This window comes from Lolium perenne, chromosome 5 (assembly GCF_019359855.2).
Source record: "Lolium perenne isolate Kyuss_39 chromosome 5, Kyuss_2.0, whole genome shotgun sequence".
Lineage (NCBI taxonomy): Eukaryota > Viridiplantae > Streptophyta > Magnoliopsida > Poales > Poaceae > Lolium > Lolium perenne.
The window spans coordinates 201,207,283-201,225,899 of record NC_067248.2 but is presented as its reverse complement, the minus strand read 5'-3'; the positions used below and the strand labels follow the sequence as shown (position 1 = coordinate 201,225,899).

Below are 18,617 nucleotides of genomic sequence, written 5' to 3'. Positions count from 1 at the left end.
CTATTCCCTGGGCACCCAGTGAGTTGGCACAAGTTATTTCCAGCGATATCACTCTTCAAGTTGCATGAATCTGCTATCTCACAATGTTTAGGAAGACAATACTAAAATATGGATATACTCCTTACTCCATAGCAGTATGCCATACTCAATGGCCATTGACTAACTGATTATCCCTTTTCTTGAGAAGAATTGACTAACCACAGTTATCTTAGCGCCTAGGAGAGCGGTGTATGTTTTAAAACCAAACCTTCCACAGTTATCTAAGGTATCCTTGACTTCTTCCTCGCAATCCCATTTCTTAAGGATCAAAGATTCAACAGATGGAGGAAGTTATCAGGCCCATTCTTCTTGAGTTTGTCACAGGAAATTTCCTTGAATCTGCAGAGCCATCACTTCAAAGCCCAGGTATCATTCACTTTATACATTTATAAATATAGAATGATAGGTACTTCCAGAAGATAGCCCGAACAGACAGTTGACATTATAGCTCAGAGCTGACCAAGACTTGGTTAGAATAATGCCAATGAGAACGATTATTGCTCCGTCAGTGCGATAAATAATAAGAATCATAACTATAAGAGACTATGCACTGGCCCCATACATTCTGTAGAAACAGCTCGAGGATGGACACAGCAGCTAAGACCACCTTGTTGTTGTTGTTGTTGTTGCCGTTCCTCAGCTTCAGTGTTGCTCAAAATGTAACACAAAGTGGAACGGGAATACTCAATGTTGGAGCTATCCTCGATCTGCAGTCTCTGGTGGGCAAAATAGCACGTACTAGCATTCTGATGGCTATGGAGGATTTCTATGCAGTCCACAGGAATTATACAACAAAGCTGGTTCTCCACATCAGGGATTCCAACGGAGACAATATCCGAGCTGCATCAGAAGGTACATATCAAAAACTGTGAACATCTCAAAAAAAAAAAATTTGTTGGACACAATAAATTACTGTTAAATTGGATTTCTGTGATAAAGCCAAATTCTACACAGTTCAAATTCTGTTGCAAAGTATATTGATAACCGATTATACCAAAATATTTCAGAACTTCTTTTTACCAAAATTAAATAAAATTGTAGAAATAGATTTTATCTACAGTGAAATGAATCAAATGAACAGTGCATTTTTCCTTAATTTCATTACTACACTTATATTGCTACACTTTTCTAGTGCCACTGCTAGTCTGAAACAAATTAAGGGGTTTTACGAAATAGCCCCGAAATGGAAAACTGTTTTTTCGAGGAAACGCCAAGCTTGCGTTTTAATATATTGAAAAGGTAGGGAGTTTTACAGGCCTAAGAAAAGGGCACGAGCAACCAAGATAAAACAGCAAAAACACACCCAGGCTAATAAAGAAAATAGGGGATTAGTGGACATCCCAGTCTGTAGGTAACCAAAGCCTTAGGCAAGAGGCGCGGGCGAAGACCTGTATGCATCAATTGATGCAGAGGCAGGGGATACCCCATTTCGAAAAGAAAAGAAAAAGGCGTGGGCGAAGACCCAAAGCTTAGCCTCATCGTTGATGTGTCTAAGCAAAGAGGCATTGCAGGCGTGTGTGCCTTCGAAGGTGCAGGCATTGCGATGCTTCTAAATCATCCAAGAGGTAAGCAAGACCATTGAAGCGACGCCTTTGCGTCGCCGGAGCAAGGCGGCCGGAAGGGAAACTGAACCCAAGCAAGGACATCAGCCCAAACCTGCCAAGAAAAGGACAAATGTGAATCTGTTGGATTAAACTATAGGCACTTTCCCCATGAACATGAGCTCTTCATATATTTATATTACTAAATATCTGAAACCAGTACTTTAAAAGCAATGATCATAGAGCCCAAGTCATTATACTGAGCTATAACACCATGGCTTGGCTAATGTTTATAAATGCACCAAATATCTTGGTTTCTTCAAATCATTTCTTTTTCTTAATTGGATTGCGCAGCTGCGGACCTGCTGGAAAACTACTCTGTAGGGGCCATCATCGGTCCACAAAAATCTTCAGAAGCAACTTTTGTGTCTGATATTGGGAACCACAGTAAAGTCCCTGTTATCTCCTTCACAGCAACAAATCCCGCTCTTTCATCTGGTAATGTGCCATATTTTTTGCGAGCAACTCTAAGTGATGCTGCTCAGGTAAATAGCCTTGCTGCTCTCATTAAGGCATATGGCTGGAGGGAAGTGGTGCCCATATATGAGGAGACAGACTTTGGCAGGGGCATCATACCTTACCTGGTTGATGCCCTCCAAGAGTTTGGAGCTTCTATGCCATATCGCAGTGGCATCTCTCAATCAGCAAACAGTGACCAAGTTGAAAAAGAACTATACAAGCTAATGACAATGCAAACAAGGGTTTACATTGTGCACATGTCATCAGCTACTGGCTCCATTCTATTCACAAAGGCCAAAGAGTTAGGAATGATGAATGAGGGATATGCGTGGATTTTGACAGATGGGATAGCAAATATTGTTAACTCACTGAACCCCTTGGTTCTTGACGCAATGGATGGTGCATTGGGTGTGAGATTCTATGTGCCTAGATCAAAGGAACTTAGTGATTTTACTAGAAGATGGACTATGAGGTACAAACAAGAAAACCCAAATGATCCACCAACGGAGCCAAGTATTTTCGGGCTCAGGGGTTATGACACTATTTGGGCTTTGGCACAAGCAGCAGAAAAGGTAAGCATGACCAATGACATGTCTCAGAAGCAGCAACACAGGAAAAACTCGATGTGTCTTAGAACTTTGGGTGTGTCAACAATTGGTCCAAAACTCCTGGATGCAATCTCACGGAACAAGTTCAGAGGCTTAAGTGGCGATTTTGACATTACAAGCAGGCAATTGCCATTCTCCATATTCCAGATAATTAATGTGGTTAGAAGAGAGTCGAAAGAAATAGGTTTCTGGACAGCAAAGAATGGAATTGTGAGGAATTTGAATCAAAATGGATTCAAACACACCTATCTAAACTCTATACCTGATCTCAATCCAGTTTTTTGGCCAGGAGAAGTGCATGTAGTTCCTAAAGGATGGCAAATTCCCACTAATGGAAAGAAACTCCGAGTAGGTGTACGGACAAGTGGATATCCTGAGTTTATGAAGGTGGAAAGGAATCCAGTAACCAATGCAACAACTGCCACTGGGTATGCAATTGATGTATTTGAAGAGGTGTTAAGGCAGCTCCCATATGCAATCACTTATGAATATGTAGCATTTGATAGTTCACAAGGAGTAAGCAATGGTAGCTATAATGATTTTGTCTACCAAGTCCAACTTGGGGTAAGAAATTTGGTTTCCAATTGTCAATATTGTTAAGTTGCAGAAATTGGGCGTGCTCCTTTTTTATTTTACTAATTTTACTAGTCCCATCAGTACAATTTAATCATGTTTTAGCTAACTTCTTTAGTCTGAAATTATAACTCACTTTTGTTTTCTAGGCAACAATTTCCACCAATTAGTCTAACTGAATGTTGATTGGTAAAAATATTAGATAGGTGGGTATAGAACGGATAATTATGTAGAAATCAAAGGCATCACCTCCTTCCTTGTATGTGTGTATCGCCAAAGGACTGAATGCATGGATTGTTACTAATTATTACTAACTATATGATCCTACCAGTTAAGGTACAAACTAACTAGATGCATGCCCAAAACATAGATGACAGTACTAGTACTTCTTTTTGAGATTATTATGATAGAAGTGATTGTTTGCTGATGGTTTCGACGAGCCCTTGGAATTCACAATTTTAGCTTGAGTAGTATATTGAACATGTAATCAATGATTGAGAGAAACATGGCTACGCACTTATGCAGCAATAAATGATATGCTTGCAGGTATACCAAATAGCAATTGGGGATATAACCATCAGGTACAATAGAACTTCCTATGCTGACTTCACACTGCCTTATACTGAATCTGGAATAGCAATGATTGTGCCAGTCAAGGACGACACGAGTAAGGATACATGGATATTCTTGAAGCCATTAACTACTGATCTGTGGATTGGAAGCATCGTGTTCTTCATATTCACAGGTGCTGCCATCTGGCTATTGGAGCGACGAATTGACAATACTGAACTGACAGGTTCCATTTCCCGCCAGCTCGGGATAGCAATATATTTCCCCATCTTTGTAGATAGTAAGTGACGATGTCATCAAATATATTAAATGTTCTTTTTCCATACAAAAATTGCATTTTCCACATAATAGAGTCTCAAACAGGATAATTTAGGATTTTCTTAATAAGTTTTCCTTGTTTTCAAAAAAAAATTAACCTGAACGAGCAGGAACCAGTAAATAACTAGGTAATATGTTTTTCATGTCTTATACCACAAGTCTAGGACCACAGAATGTAATGAGTAGCTGCGACAGAGAGGTTGTTTTGACCAGTAGCCTCACTGTCCTGGAGCCTACTGTTTAGGGGGACATAGCTCACCTTCTCAACACGGTCTGGGTGGAGGCCCAGGAGTGGGCAAGAGCAGGAGTGAGGGGTCTCCCCGCGCATGTCTGCTTCCGGTTGCACCACTTAGTATCTAGGGGGCATCGTATTGTACAATAGAGATGCAAGTGGGTCACTATTGGGGTACCCTCTACCCTGAACTAAAGAGGGTAGAGGGTACCCCAATAGTGACCCACTTGCATCTCTATTGTAATTCCAAGTGTTATCCATCCGTGGACTTATACATAACTCCCTTTTCTATCAATGCATCGAGACGCAAAGCTTTTGCGTTTTTCTCGGATAAAAAAGGTCCCCGGAGCCATGATCCAGGTAGTTTAGGGTTGGAATAACAGCTGTGCTTCTCTGACCAACTGACACAACTCGCTCACTGACCATGACCAAAATCCAAAATAGCACCTATGTGGACACACTTGCTAAAATAACACTCAGTTTGTTCAGAGTTAGACTCGATAGCATTATGTGCAAATGATAGAGAAAAGTGACCTTGTGACCCTCTTGCCCCTAACAGTTATTCTGGATACACAGTGCACTTAATTGGCCTTCTTCCCATTCACCTGACGAATTCGTATTCCCATTAACCTCCAATTCTCTACATTGCATTCCCACACAAGAATGGGCCAAAAAACAATGCAAGTTTGTTGCTGCTGCTGTGGATGGAGCAACACCGGGCAGCACACATACTTCTCCTGCAAGGAGAATTGGGTGCAGGGGATGCTGCCAAGAATCAGTTGCTGGGGAAGGGCAGAGGCCTCAGGGGAAGAGGCACTGCAGGGGATGGGGCTACACTGGCCAGAAAACAATGCAAGTTTCTTCCTGCTGCTGTGGATGGAGCAACACTGGCTAGCACACCAACTTCTCCTGCAAGGAGAAGGGGATGCTGCTGACAGCGCCGAGGATGAAAGAGTTGCTTGGCAGGGGAAGAGGCCTGAAGGAAAGTATGGGGTGACACTGGGAGGACGCCTGCCTTAACACAGGGAGGGAGGGGGTGCACTAGTTCAGGTAGTTCGGGGGGGGGGGGGGATGGGGAGCCAGGCACAGACTGCAGCAAGAAAAGTTGCGGATTCAGGATTCAGCTTTACACATGGTGCCTTAGGTAAGACAACAATGGAACAAGAAACAGATTGTATTTTTTGTTTGCATACAGAAAATATGGTGGATACGCAAGTGAAATGAATGGAGACAAACAGTGGAGGTTAAGTGCCTAACAGAGGACAAACTAAGTGTTATTTCTGCAAAATACCAATGACTTGATTGTATAAGGACAATTTCCTACATTCAAAACCTGGTGCTTTGTGACTATTTATCTAGTGCTTTGTGAAATTACTCAATGTACATTCATGGATGTTTATTTTTTTTCTCAGTATATAAATGAAGGAATCTATCATACAAAGAGTAAATTTAGCATTCATTATCGATTTGAAGTTGCTCATACATGGTTATTCGTTTTGCAGAGGAGAGGGTGCAAAGTATTTTGTCCAGATTGGTTATCATTGTATGGTTTATAGTTTTACTCGCTATTACGTCAAGTTATACAGCCAGTTTATCATCGCTGCTTACTGTGCAGCAACTTCAACCCACAGTAACTGATGTTCATGAACTCCTTAGGAAAGGAGAATATGTAGGATATCATAATGGTTCTTATGTAGGGGACCTATTAGAACAGCTTGGTTTTGACAGAAGAAAGATCAGGTCCTACAATAATCCAGATGATTTTGCCGATGCACTCTACAAAGGGAGCAAAAATGGTGGTATTGCTGCACTCATACATGAAATTCCATATATCAAAATATTCCTCGCTACGCATTGCAAAGGTTACACAATGGTTGGACCAATTTACAAGTCTGAAGGGTTTGGTTTTGTAAGTTAGCTACACCACATACATACATTATATTTTATTTACCTCTAAGTATAAATTCTAGGAAATATATACTTGAAAACTGCTTAGGCTTAAAGAATGACCAATTCATAAAGGAAGATACTTATCAAAACGTAGAACACATATGGAAATACGTGCATACATTAACAAAGTTGCTGCATGACCAATGCACAGTGCTAAAATCCAAGATGACAAGCAAACAAGTGCACTCAACAAAGCTATGTCTTAAGCTCAAAAAAAAAAAAAAAAAAAAACAAAGCTATGTCTGGTATGAACTCATCATTCTGCACAATTGTTTACCACAATTCGAACTTACAAAGACTTTAAATGTTTTGGCACATGGGAGCGTATGCTCCCTTTATTTTGAAATAAATGTTAGACACATTTTAAAATGTCAAAAAAACTGAAACAAAAATTTTGCACGTACATCTTCATGTGCTACACGCTCACAAAGTCGTTTCATGAAAAATCGACATGTCATGTGGCGTGTGTAAAAAAGACAAAATTCGGTGCTGAAACAAAGAATTATCACAAGATAAATTTTCTCTTTTTCGTTTAGACTACAAAAAATATTATTTTTTCGTGAAACTTGACTAATACACATATATTATGGAGATGTACATGTAAATTTTTTTATCAAAATTTTTTAACACTTGAAAATATGTTTTTATGGTAGAGGGATCATACGGACCCGGGAGCCGAATTGAGTTTCTGACATTGTTTGTACAACTAACTTAATAGGGGCATGGAAGTTCTAACTTCTGAACATATAGGTACATTGGAGTAGGAGCATTGCAGCGAACACCATAAATTTGGTACTACAATAAAACTTACCGAGTAAGAGATCAACTATAAGCTAGGCACTTAGGCAGTTGAGACACCAACAGCAATTTCATATCCTAATTTGAATGACAAGGAGAACCTTAAAACAAAAAAATCAGCAACGGTAGATATCTTTTAAAAGGAAAGGCAAAGGGTTGCTATTTACTGAAATTTATGTTCCTTCCAATGTCGGAAAAAACCTTGAGCATTAAATGATGGTATATTTGCTCTTCATAACATTATTCTGAATATTTTTCATGTTTGAACTTAACAAGTATTTACTAGATCGCCCTAATAATGTGTCAATACATGTTACAGAATATGGCTAGTCTCATAGAGCATCTACAAATGTATATCAGATTCTATCAACTAAACATCAAAACAACATTTTTCCAGAAAAACAGAACTTTTTTTTGAGCTAAAAACTGTAGGGGAGGCCCCGACAGTAAAATTTTATTAAAAGAGCTACAAAGTGCAGTAAGTAACATGCGATTTATTTATCTTAACTACATTTTTGTTTTGAATTTAAGAAGAATCTTAGAATAAACAACTATGCAATTTATTTATCTTAATATATTTTTTCTTGCAAAAATTATATGAATTCTTATATTATACTACTTGTTTAGGCATTCCCCAAGGGATCCCCTCTGGTCTACGACTTTTCAAGGGCAATCCTCAGCATAACAGAGGGAGATGTCATCATTCATATGGAAAGGAAATGGATAGGAGACCAACCTTCCTGTCAGAATGACGGTGCCATCATCGGCTCTAGCAGATTAAACTTCAAAAACTTTTCAGGACTCTTTCTACTCACGGGAATTGCTTCAACTTCTGCCCTTTTGATAGCCCTGGTGATGTTCCTCTACAAGAAGCACAAGATAAGAAATAGTACAGGGCCCAATCAGATTCAGATAGAATATGACGCAGAGTATATAAATGAACGAACTCAAGAAACGACTACAGAATCTAACCCGTCCCAGAACATGCAGTTAACTGTACCAGATGATTCAGATAGCTACGCCTGCCAACAAGAGATAGAAATATCCAGAGAACTAAGTCCTAGTTCAGAAGTGCAAACAACTCCCGATTTTACACCTCATGGAACATCAAGCAATGGTTTGTAGCGCCAAGCTAATCAGCTATATTCAGGCTCGCCTGGCCACATACGTCTGGTCATATGTTGTTGTTTTGTGTATAATTGTGTGCCTAGTATATACAAATGCTAACAGTAATGCTTGCTACCTGCATGTCAATACAACTGTAAGTTTATTATGTATTCTCATTTTACTCAGGTTCCAAATGTAAATCAACAATCTATCAGTGTAACACAGGGTAATCCAAGGAACCCAAAACATATAGATTATAGATTTTGAAGATAAACTTTATCATCTACTCTTTTTATGTTCAATTTCCATACCACTTTCAGAGAGACAAGCATAACAAACTTGTCATGGGCACGTGGTGATCAATGATTACTGGTGTAAAACACAAAGGCTGGTTCAAATTCAGCCTCCATTTAATAAGTGACAGACCAATCGAAAAAAAAAGTAACAGTTTAGGCAGGATAACCTGAACTGCAATTTGGCATCTGTGCACTGTGTCGCTTCTCGAGGCCATCCCAAAGCATCATCCCCTTTCCTTACAGATTCAACCATGAACACTCTATAGCTTTTCTCAACCTGAAGCAATACTCACATTGATCAGGGGTAAAGAACCCAAAAGTCAGCAAACCAAAGTTAGCGAATATCAATCTCAATCGAATGCTCACATTGTACAACAGTGTGTGCAGTAAAATCTCGTAGGGTGAAATAGGAAGGGCTGAAATCTGGCCTCCCCTCGCCTCGCCTCCCGTAAGTTCCTAGGAGGCTAGGAGCGGAGGAATCCTCATCGCTCGCCCAAGCTGCGGGCATGCCGTCGCAAGCGGAGGAATCCTGATCTCCGTGGGGTTTCCCGCGACCTCCGGTGGTCACGCCGACGGCCGCCGCCGCCGCTCCGCCAAACTCAGAAGGATGCGGCTTTCCTGCTCGAAGAGCGGCGACACTTTTGCACGGCCGGTGTGGGCTAGCACTTGGGAATGGGCCCGGGGTGAGTGTTTGTCGTGGAATGATTCAGCTGGGCTAAAACCGGGTACGTTGCATTTCTCAAAAACAAATCTTGTCCAAAAAAAAAACATGGTAAATCCTATTTGACCCGTTGCGTCGGTTAGTGGGGTGACGCGTAACCCTCCGATGCAACGGGCCAGCCCACCAAGCTTGCAAGTGCAGCGACCAAAGACACCGGAGAGGATGAAGATGTCGGAGCGACGATTGCGAGGACCTCGTCGTCGACAAGGGTTGTGGCATCGCTGACTAGGCGAGGAATGAACGTCACTGGAGATGGAGATGAAGTGGCTTGCCGCAGCACCGTGGACAGAGCTGAGGAAGAAAACTTAGGGCTTAGATGGGGTCGGTTGCGAGTGCGGGGAGCTTGTTGTAGGGTTCGTTGCATAGAAAACAAAAAAATTCTACCGCAAAGACGAATAAAACCAAGATCCAATCTATGAAAAAGTCGAGATCTAATCTATGAGATATGTGCAACGAGATAGATGAGAACTAACCCTCGAAGATCCAAAGACTTAACGAGATCCAATCTCGTGGTTGATGAAGCCGATCCTTCCGGTGTTGCGATCCGACAGCACTTCCGCACTCGGTCACACGTACAGAGTCGATCAAGACCTTCATCTCCCCGTTCCAGCAGGCAGCGGAGGTAGTAGATCCTCTCGGAATCCCAGCAGCACGACGGCGTGGTGGTGGTGGTGGAGGAGAATTCCTGCAGGGTTTTGCCTAAGCCGGAGCAGGAAGAAGAAGAAGGAGGGGGGAGGAGAGGTGTGGTGCCTAGGGTTGGGAAAGGGGGAAGTGGCCGACCACCCCCGCACCTCTATTTATAGATGGGGGTGCGGCTAGGGTTGCCCCCTCGGCCCCACAGCCTCCTAGGGCCGGTGCATGGGGTGGGGGAAGGAACCCCCCCCCCCCCCCCCCCCTCTAAATTTAGGGATTTGGTCTTATCCTTTTGGATTCAATCTTATCTCTAGGGGCTGGCCGGCTAGGCTTCTTGGACCTGGTGCAGCTATCCCATGAGCCCCCCGCACCATTTCCTCATCCCATGTGGCCCCTCCCGAGGTGGTGGGCCCACCGGTGGCCCTCTAGAACCTTCTAGAAGCTCCGGTCAAAACATCGAAACTTTTCCCGAACCCAGGAAGATGACTTCCATTATATGAATCTTATTCTCTGGACCATTACGGACCTCCTCGTGATGTCCTATATCTCATCCGAGACTCCGAACAATATATGGTCTCCATCTCATATTCCATATCTACTTAAACAACATCGAACCTTAAGTGTGTCACCTACGGTTCGCGAACTATGCAAACATGATCGAGACACCTCTCCGATCAATAACCAATATTGGTACTTGGAGATCCATAATGGCTCTCACATATTCAACGATGACTTCGTGATCGAAAGAACCATTAACATACGATACCGATTCCCTTTGTCGCGCGATACTTTACTTATCCGAGGTTCGATCATCGGTATCTCCATACATAGTTCAACCTTGTTACCAATAAGTACTCTTTACTCGTACTGTGATATGACATCCCTTGTGACCTAGTCACATGCTTGCAAGCCAATTGGATGACATTCCACCGAGAGGTCCCAGAGTATATCTATCCGTCATTTGGATGGACAAATCTCACTCTTGATCCATGCGCTTCAACTCATACTTTTAGAATACTTAATGCCACCTTTATAACCACCTAATCACGAAGTGGCATTTGATGTCATCAAAGCATCCATCCGGTGTTGGTGATTAACATGATCTCATGGTCGAAGGATTAGGTTACTATGTATTTGAAAGCTTGTAGCAAAACAAACTTAATGACTTGATCTTATGCTTACTATAGGTGTGTGTCCATCACATCATTCTCCTAATGATATGATCTTGTTATTAATAACATCCAATGTTCATGATCAGGAAACCATGATCATCTATTAATCAACAAGCTAGTTTAACAAGAGGCTTACTATAGGGACTCTTTTATGTTTACAAAACACACAAGTATTAATGTTTCCGGTTAATAAAATTATAGTATGGGATGCAAACATTTATCATAAACACAAAGATATAATAACCATGTTATTATTGCCTCTTGTGCATATCTCCAACACTTGTCGCGGTAGGATCTTAGGTTTGGGTGCGGGGTGCGGGAGAGCCGGCTAGAGATGGAGGTGGGGGTTGACAGCATCGGGCACCTTAAAAGTAGGGTTTCCCCTCAATATATAAAGGTGGAGATGCAATTTTAGCCATTGAATGGATGCCCCTTTTATCCAAGGGCTCTTGGGCACCTCTATAACCTTCCTAGGACTCCTCTCTATCCTTTATGAGTTCATAAAGTCATGTCTTGGCCGAATCCATTATGTATGACAAGAGTTTGATCACGTCAATAATTTTCGAAATCCTAAAACTACTTCTGTCCTCTACAGTAACATGGCAGGCCAGGGGGACTTCGGAGTCCGATTGGGGCGAGTTTTATATCTAAAACGAAGCTCATAAAATTTCCCACAACTTTATCAATTGGCACTTTTTCATTTAATGTTGTCTTCGGGGTTTACCGTGGCAATCTTCGAAAAAAGTTCTGCAGGGACATATTTCGGGAAACTCTAGATTTTACCATAATTACCGGCTTCCATCCATATTTGCTTATTTCCTACACAACAAAGTATAAAATAAGAACTTGGGAACTTTTGAAACTATTAATACATTAGTACCAATAAATATACTAAAGTTGCATAATAAAATGATTTTGATACAATAAATTACAAAGTTTATGTATGCATTTTACATGCATCACCCTCCCGCGGAGTCGGGGCTAGCCATGCTGAGTGGGCGGGGGAGGGTACTCCGTGGTAGCCGCAGCCACGTCCCTTCTGACCGCCACACCAACAACTGTGTCTGCCCCGCGTCCTTCGTTGCACCCCTGCATTCCGTCGGGAACGACCTGATCACCATCAGCACCACGGAACATCCCTTCTCCTCTGTTGCCGTGACGGCTGCACCTCCTGTGGTGGCCGATGCGCAAGGAGGGAAGGGCTCGGTCCATGGCGCTTGCTAGGAGGAACTGAAGATGAGGCAGTGTGAGAAGGATGTAGTGGTAAGAGGGAAGCCTCGCCTCACTTTATAGCTTGGCTAGGGAGGGCAAGGTGGTTCCCCTTCGCCTGCAGTTATCAGCGCGTGGTGCGACTACGAAGCGCCGCAGAGAAGGAAATTCATGGTGGGACCGGGTGAAGCGGACAGTCAATGTGCCTGCTCCGTCCCCTCGGTTCTCCTGTGCACTCAAGTGCACTGCGCCGAGCGTCATGTGCCCGAAGAAAGAATTTTTTTGGGTGTTGAGTAATTGTTCTGTGAGATTTATTATTGGATAACTTGACCCCATAGAACTTGATGGTGGACTTGATGATGCACTTAAAAAGAAATGTTTGATAGAAACCCGGTTTGCAGTAATTGAGATGCATCCCAAAAAACATTTTGTTAGAGCGTGTGCAATATATTGCTTTACATGTGTCTCCAACATACCATGTATACTCTTAAGAACTCTCTTGGCCTATAAACGATCTACCACGAGGGAGATCTCAGATTTTGTCTATGAGTTGATTGAAGTCTGTAACAACAATGTTATGATGGGCAAAATTTTAACTCCTCCATGGAAATTTTTATATTAGAAAAAATTGTACTCCTCAAGAGTGTTCCACAAAGTCTATTCAATTTAATGTTCAAATTTACAACTTGGAATGGTCTCGATTACCAATGAGCGCGAGTTCTCGAGAAACAAGGAAGAGTGTGTGTTGGAGAGCTTATATTTGATTATGTGGCAGAGAACCAAGTTACTCTAATGTTTTATTTTCCTTTTCATGCTCTCACGCCATCTCATTGTATACAACTTGGAATGTTATTGCTTTTGAAACTCTCTTTAAGAAAGAAGAGAGGCTTTAAGAATTGAATTTCATTTGCCTAGATAAACCCTAAGACTTGTTTGGAAATAAGAGTTTGATAGATGACAAGACATGTGGCTAGGACATTAGGTGCAATCATTCGAATATTTCTATGATCTTGTTTAAGGTTGCAGCATTTCTAAAGGGAAAAAATTCTATACCACCTTAACTTGGTAAAATATTGTAAGAACCCCTAGCTATCATTCTTTATTTCTTGTGTTCTTTGAGGGAAAGTAACATTTCATCTTGGGGGAGTTGATAACTCCTAAAAAATGACGTATTTTGGAGGTGTTTAAATTTGGTTTTTATTTGGATTCATTGGTTTTTTGCTTTCAAAACTAACTAGCAAAGTGCCACAATACAATGAACCTTGAATTTCCTTGTGCTTTCATGATACTTTCAGGAAATGGTCAATTTAGGAATGAAATCAAATTATAAATGAAGATTTGGATGAAATCAAGCTAGTCCTCAATTGAGAAAATTTTCATCCCTGGAAGCAGACGTTTTAACGGGCACTGGTACACCAACAACAACAACAACAACAACAACAACAACAACAACAACAACAGCAACAACAACAGCAGAAACAAGCAGCAACAACAACAACAGCAAGAATAACACCAAGAAGAATAAAGAATAATAGAAGAATAAAGAATAAAGAAGAAGACAGAATAAAGAATAAAGAATAAAGAACAACAACAACAACACCAAAGAATAAAGCAATAACAACAACAACAACAACAACAACAACAACAACAACAACAACAACAACAACAACAACAACAACAACAGAATAAAGCAGAACAACAGAATAAAGAATAACAACAACAACAACAACAACAACAACAACAACAACAAAGAATAACAAAGAACAACAAAGAATAACAAGAATAACAAAGAAAGAAAGAAGAAAGAATAAAGAATAACAAAGAACAACAAAGAATAACAACAACAACAAATAAAGAAAGAACAGCAACAACAACAACAACAACAACAACAACAACAACAACAACAATAGCAGCAACAACAACAACAACAACAACAACAACAACAACAACAACAACAACAACAACAACAACAACAACAACAACAACAACAACAACAACAACAACAACAACAACAACAACAACAACAACAACAACAACAACAACAACAACAACAGCAACAACAACAACAACAACAACAGCAGCAGCAACAACAACAACAGCAACAACAACAACAACAACAACAACAGCAACAACAGCAACAGCAGCAACAAAGAACAACAACAACAAAGAATAACAACAAAGAAGAGCAACAAAGAATAATGACAACGAAGAATAAAGAATAAAGAAGAATAAAGAATAAAGAAAGAATAAAGAAGAATAACAAAGAAGAATAAAGAATAAAGAATAGCAACAAAGAATAAAGAAGAATAAAGAATAAAGAATAAAGAATAAAGAGGCAACAACAAGAATAAAGAATACGTGCCTACAAGATTATTCTCAGGTATTAGTCTAACAGGCATAATGGTGTATCAATGGAACAAGAAGGTGAAGGGAGACCCCCCACTTCAAAGGAAAGAAGGGAAGCTCAGGCCGACGTATGGCCCGGCGGCACCGAGTGCCGCACCGACTGGTCCGGCGCAGACCGGCCCTGGCACCGGTGCACACCGGGCACATTCCAGGGTGCCTGGCTCAATCGCCTGGCGCCCGCCCGGTCCCTCGCCCGGTGTCTGTCGGCTGGTCCGGCGCCCTGCCCGGCGCCACCGGCTCCTGCACCGTCCGGCCCGGCATAGGCCGGCCCATATGTCGGTGACTACCGGATGGAGTATACTGCAAACTCGGACGATCGTCCGGCACTGACCCAGCACCTGGTCCGGCGTCTGCCGGCCGGTCCGGCCCGTGGCCCGGTGGCACCGGGTGTGGCACCGGCCAGCCCGGTGGCAGGCCCAGCAGACCGCACCTTCGACAAAATGCTGAGCTGGACAAGTTGTCAACGGTCTCCAACGGTTGGATTTCAAGTGGACCTATATATACCCCTTCTCCTACCTTAGAACGGTTAGGCAGTACACTACAAACTGTTCTTGAGCTCTCTATCTCATACTCCATTGATAGAAACACCAAAAGCCTCAGATATCCCTCCTCCTCCACCCAAACTCAAATCCCTCCGGGGAAAAGCTAGAGGAGGTGTTGATCTATAGTTTCACCGAGCCAAATCTTGTTCCCCCTTGTATTCATCAAGATACTTGCTCTCTAGGGTTTCTTAAAAGCGTCCGGAAGCATCCAGGCTGTGGATTTGCTCCTGACAAGATTGTGAAGGTTTGGAGGCTGCCTCAAAGTCTACCACAAGTGAAAAGAGCTATTCCTTCATGGGATAGGCTCAGGAGAAGAAGGTGAGCCTTCGTGGTGCTGGGGAATCCTTCGTGGGACCCGCACCTCTCCAAACATGACGTACCTTCTTGCGAAGGAAGGGAACACGGGAATAAACCTTCGTCTCTGCGTGCTATCGGTTATCTCTAACCGAACTCTTTACTTGTGTTATATCTACATGTGAGAGCCTTCGTGCTCGAGTTACTTGTATCATCATCTAGGGTGCCTCACCTAGTTTCCATTAGGCTCACATTTATATTCCGCAAAGCCTAACATTGCAAAGAAAGAATTAAAACTTGTAGAAACCTATTCACCCCCCTCTAGGTTTACCATCTCTGAACTTTCAAACAACAACAACAGCACCAACAACAGCAATAGCACCAACATCAGCAACAGCAGCAACAACAGCAACACCACCAACAACAGCAGCAACAGCAGCAACAGCAACCTCACCTAGGGTGCCTCACCTAGTTTCCATTAGGCTCACCTTTATATTCCGCAAAGGGTAACATTGCAAAGAAAGAATTAAAACTTGTAGAAACCTATTCACCCCCATCTAGGTTTACCATCTCTGAACTTTCAAACAACAGCAGCACCAGCAGCAGCAGCAACAGCAGCAACAGCAACAACAACAGCACCAACAGCACCAACAGCACCAACAGCAACAACAGCAACAACAACAACAACAACAACAACAGCAACAACAACCACAGTTCATCCACGAACATAGATGAAGAGATCTGGAGAAGAAGAACTCATCCTTCGATCTTCACCGCGGTCCTCCTCCTCAAGATCCTTTATTCCACCATCATTATCACCACATAGAGAGAGGACGAGAGAGACAAAGATTCATCTTTTTAAGAACTAGGGTTGTAAACTCTTTTCTCACTCGAGACTCTTGACGTTGGATTTGGTTTGATCATTTGAGGCTTGCTACGGTAATATCACAAGATTAACTACATTTGTAATATCATTATCTCTTTGTGCAATTATCCTCTTATGTGCAAGTAAATCCCCCTTGGAGATGTAGGAGATTGGTGAGATGTGATGTGCCTATTACTATCATTCATTTGTGAAAGCTATTATTATTAATACTTATAATATTGATTATCTATGGTTTGCATAATGTTTGTTATCTAATTAAGGGCCCAGACAACATGATCCAGACATCTACATAGATGAACAATTGTTTTCTAGTAACTATGTGACCTCCTAGTGACAGTGGAGAAAAGAGAAGTCAACACAATTCGAGGAGAGCAAGGAACCATTAACCTTAATGAGTTGGTATGGTCTTACGATCTTAATAATTATGCTAGGTATCGCTGATGGTAGCAGGTAATTGGACAATAGTGTCTATTGATCTGGACATAGAGGAGATAGATGACTCAAGGGTTGCTCGCCTACTTGTATCCTAATATGCAAAAATCACTTTGACATACCAACTACATTCATATATCCATCCATATGGCACACTCACTATCACCATGAACTGAACCTCTCCGCGCCTGACCTCTCACCTGCAGGAAACTCCGAACACAATCCATTACTTTATTTTCATTACTATTTAATCTTTATTTATGCTCAATTCCTATTCAGCAATTACTTCCTACTCACCACCTCCACCTTCACACTTGCAGTCAATTCACTCAAGAAACCGTGACACCTTGGATGCGACAGAAACACCGACAATAATACATGCCTTCTTTCTCCTCATTGGGTTCAATAAAAAAGTTGGGAGAATACTTCCACAAAATTATGCTATGTTGATCATGTGTTCTTGCAAGCCATTAGTCATGTGTGAGGTCCACGATCTTCGGCATCAGCCATGGATATTTGGGCACCGGCGCGGGCAGATGGTGGACCGGTGGTGGAGGAGGAGGGACTCTGCTGCTCCCAGGGCCAATTGGGCGCCCAAGAAGGCAACAGGTACGCGTCGGAAGTGGTGGAGGATAGGTCAGGATCTACATGGGCCATTGGTCCCATGGAGATGGTGGTGGCGCCGCGTGCAAGGCCTCCATGGCCACCCGTAGGGGCTCCTCAGGCAGGCCAACGGGCATCACCACGGCTGCTCATGCAAGGCATTCACGGGGAGCCTCATTGCCTCTTCCTTGTCCACGCCTTTCAGCATGAGAGGGAGATGGTCCACCGTGTCCGTTTCATTGGCTTGCTCGACCATGTATGCGAGGTAGCCGAGGTAGTCCTCGATGTGGACCCGCTCCTCCTCTCCTGGGTTTTGGTCACCACCGATGGCCTCCTCCTCCTCCTTCATCGGCACGAGCAGAGCGGTGTAGTTGTACTCGTCGTTGTCGAGGAACCCCACTCGGCGCCTTGGGCCCATTCGAGGTGGCCGAACGAGTCCCACAACGACAAGTTGAGACGTGCGCAGGGTTGGCGAGGAGGTCAGGCGAGATAAGGGCCCGACATCAGGCAATCTCCTGCTGCTGTTCTCGGCCCTGCCGTGGCACCATCGGCATGGGAACCCTCCGGTAGTTAAGGCCGCCACCAGGGAAGTGGACATCGTTCCACCCAGGAGCGCAATGCGTGCGCTGCTGGTATAGGGCCCCGGGCCACGTCGACGGCGATGGAGACACGGATGTGCGGCTTCCTCTTCTTCGGCGCCGATGACCCGACCTCGTGGTCATTCTTCGGTTTCTTGTGTGGACATCCCTTGCCCATGGCTGCATGTTTTGTGGGATATAGAGAGGGATGGCGGTGGAGGAGAGATGCGCTAGATGGTGGCAATGGCGGGGAAATACGATGCCCTTAAAAAGGGACAGGACGTGGCCGCTATGAATGTCGGTGTTTGTTTCCAGGCGCATGCCATTGATGGCAGTGCAGAAGCCCGGCCGCCGTCCGCCAGTCCTGGTGCTGCCAAGCCGAAGCGTGCCACTGATGGCGCCGCAGCGACCAAGCACACACAGAAGGGAAGCGATGCGGCCGCGCAGAGAGACGAAGCGATAGACGAAGCGATGCAGGCCGCCCGCACATCTCTAGGTGGGCCTGAGCCTGGAAGACGTGGACAATCACTCCATCGGTGCGGACATGCCGGTCATTTTGTGTCAAGCCGCTATGTCAGGGGTTTTTCCAT

At 43.1% G+C, this 18,617-nt stretch overlaps 1 protein-coding gene and 1 long non-coding RNA gene across 3 annotated transcripts; one reads left to right on the top strand and one right to left on the bottom strand.

Moving 5' to 3' along the window:
• Positions 1-488: 488 nt before the first annotated feature.
• Positions 489-9,220, bottom strand: LOC127301497 (uncharacterized). Of its 2 annotated transcripts, none has more exons than XR_007852114.1 (4): positions 8,918-9,220; positions 8,719-8,828; positions 7,885-8,011; positions 489-1,695 (listed from the first exon to the last, which is right to left on the bottom strand). It is a non-coding gene; the product is annotated as an uncharacterized lncRNA (long non-coding RNA). The 2 variants fall into 2 exon arrangements; XR_007852116.1 differs by having other exon boundaries at positions 489-879.
• On the top strand, positions 624-8,296 carry LOC127301496 (glutamate receptor 2.7-like). Its single transcript, XM_051331753.2, has 5 exons — positions 624-891; positions 1,935-3,271; positions 3,827-4,130; positions 5,903-6,309; positions 7,776-8,296. Exons 1-5 carry the CDS (start codon positions 624-626, stop codon positions 8,271-8,273), a joined length of 2,814 nt encoding a protein of 937 aa, XP_051187713.1. The 3' UTR covers positions 8,274-8,296.
• Positions 9,221-18,617: the final 9,397 nt, after the last annotated feature.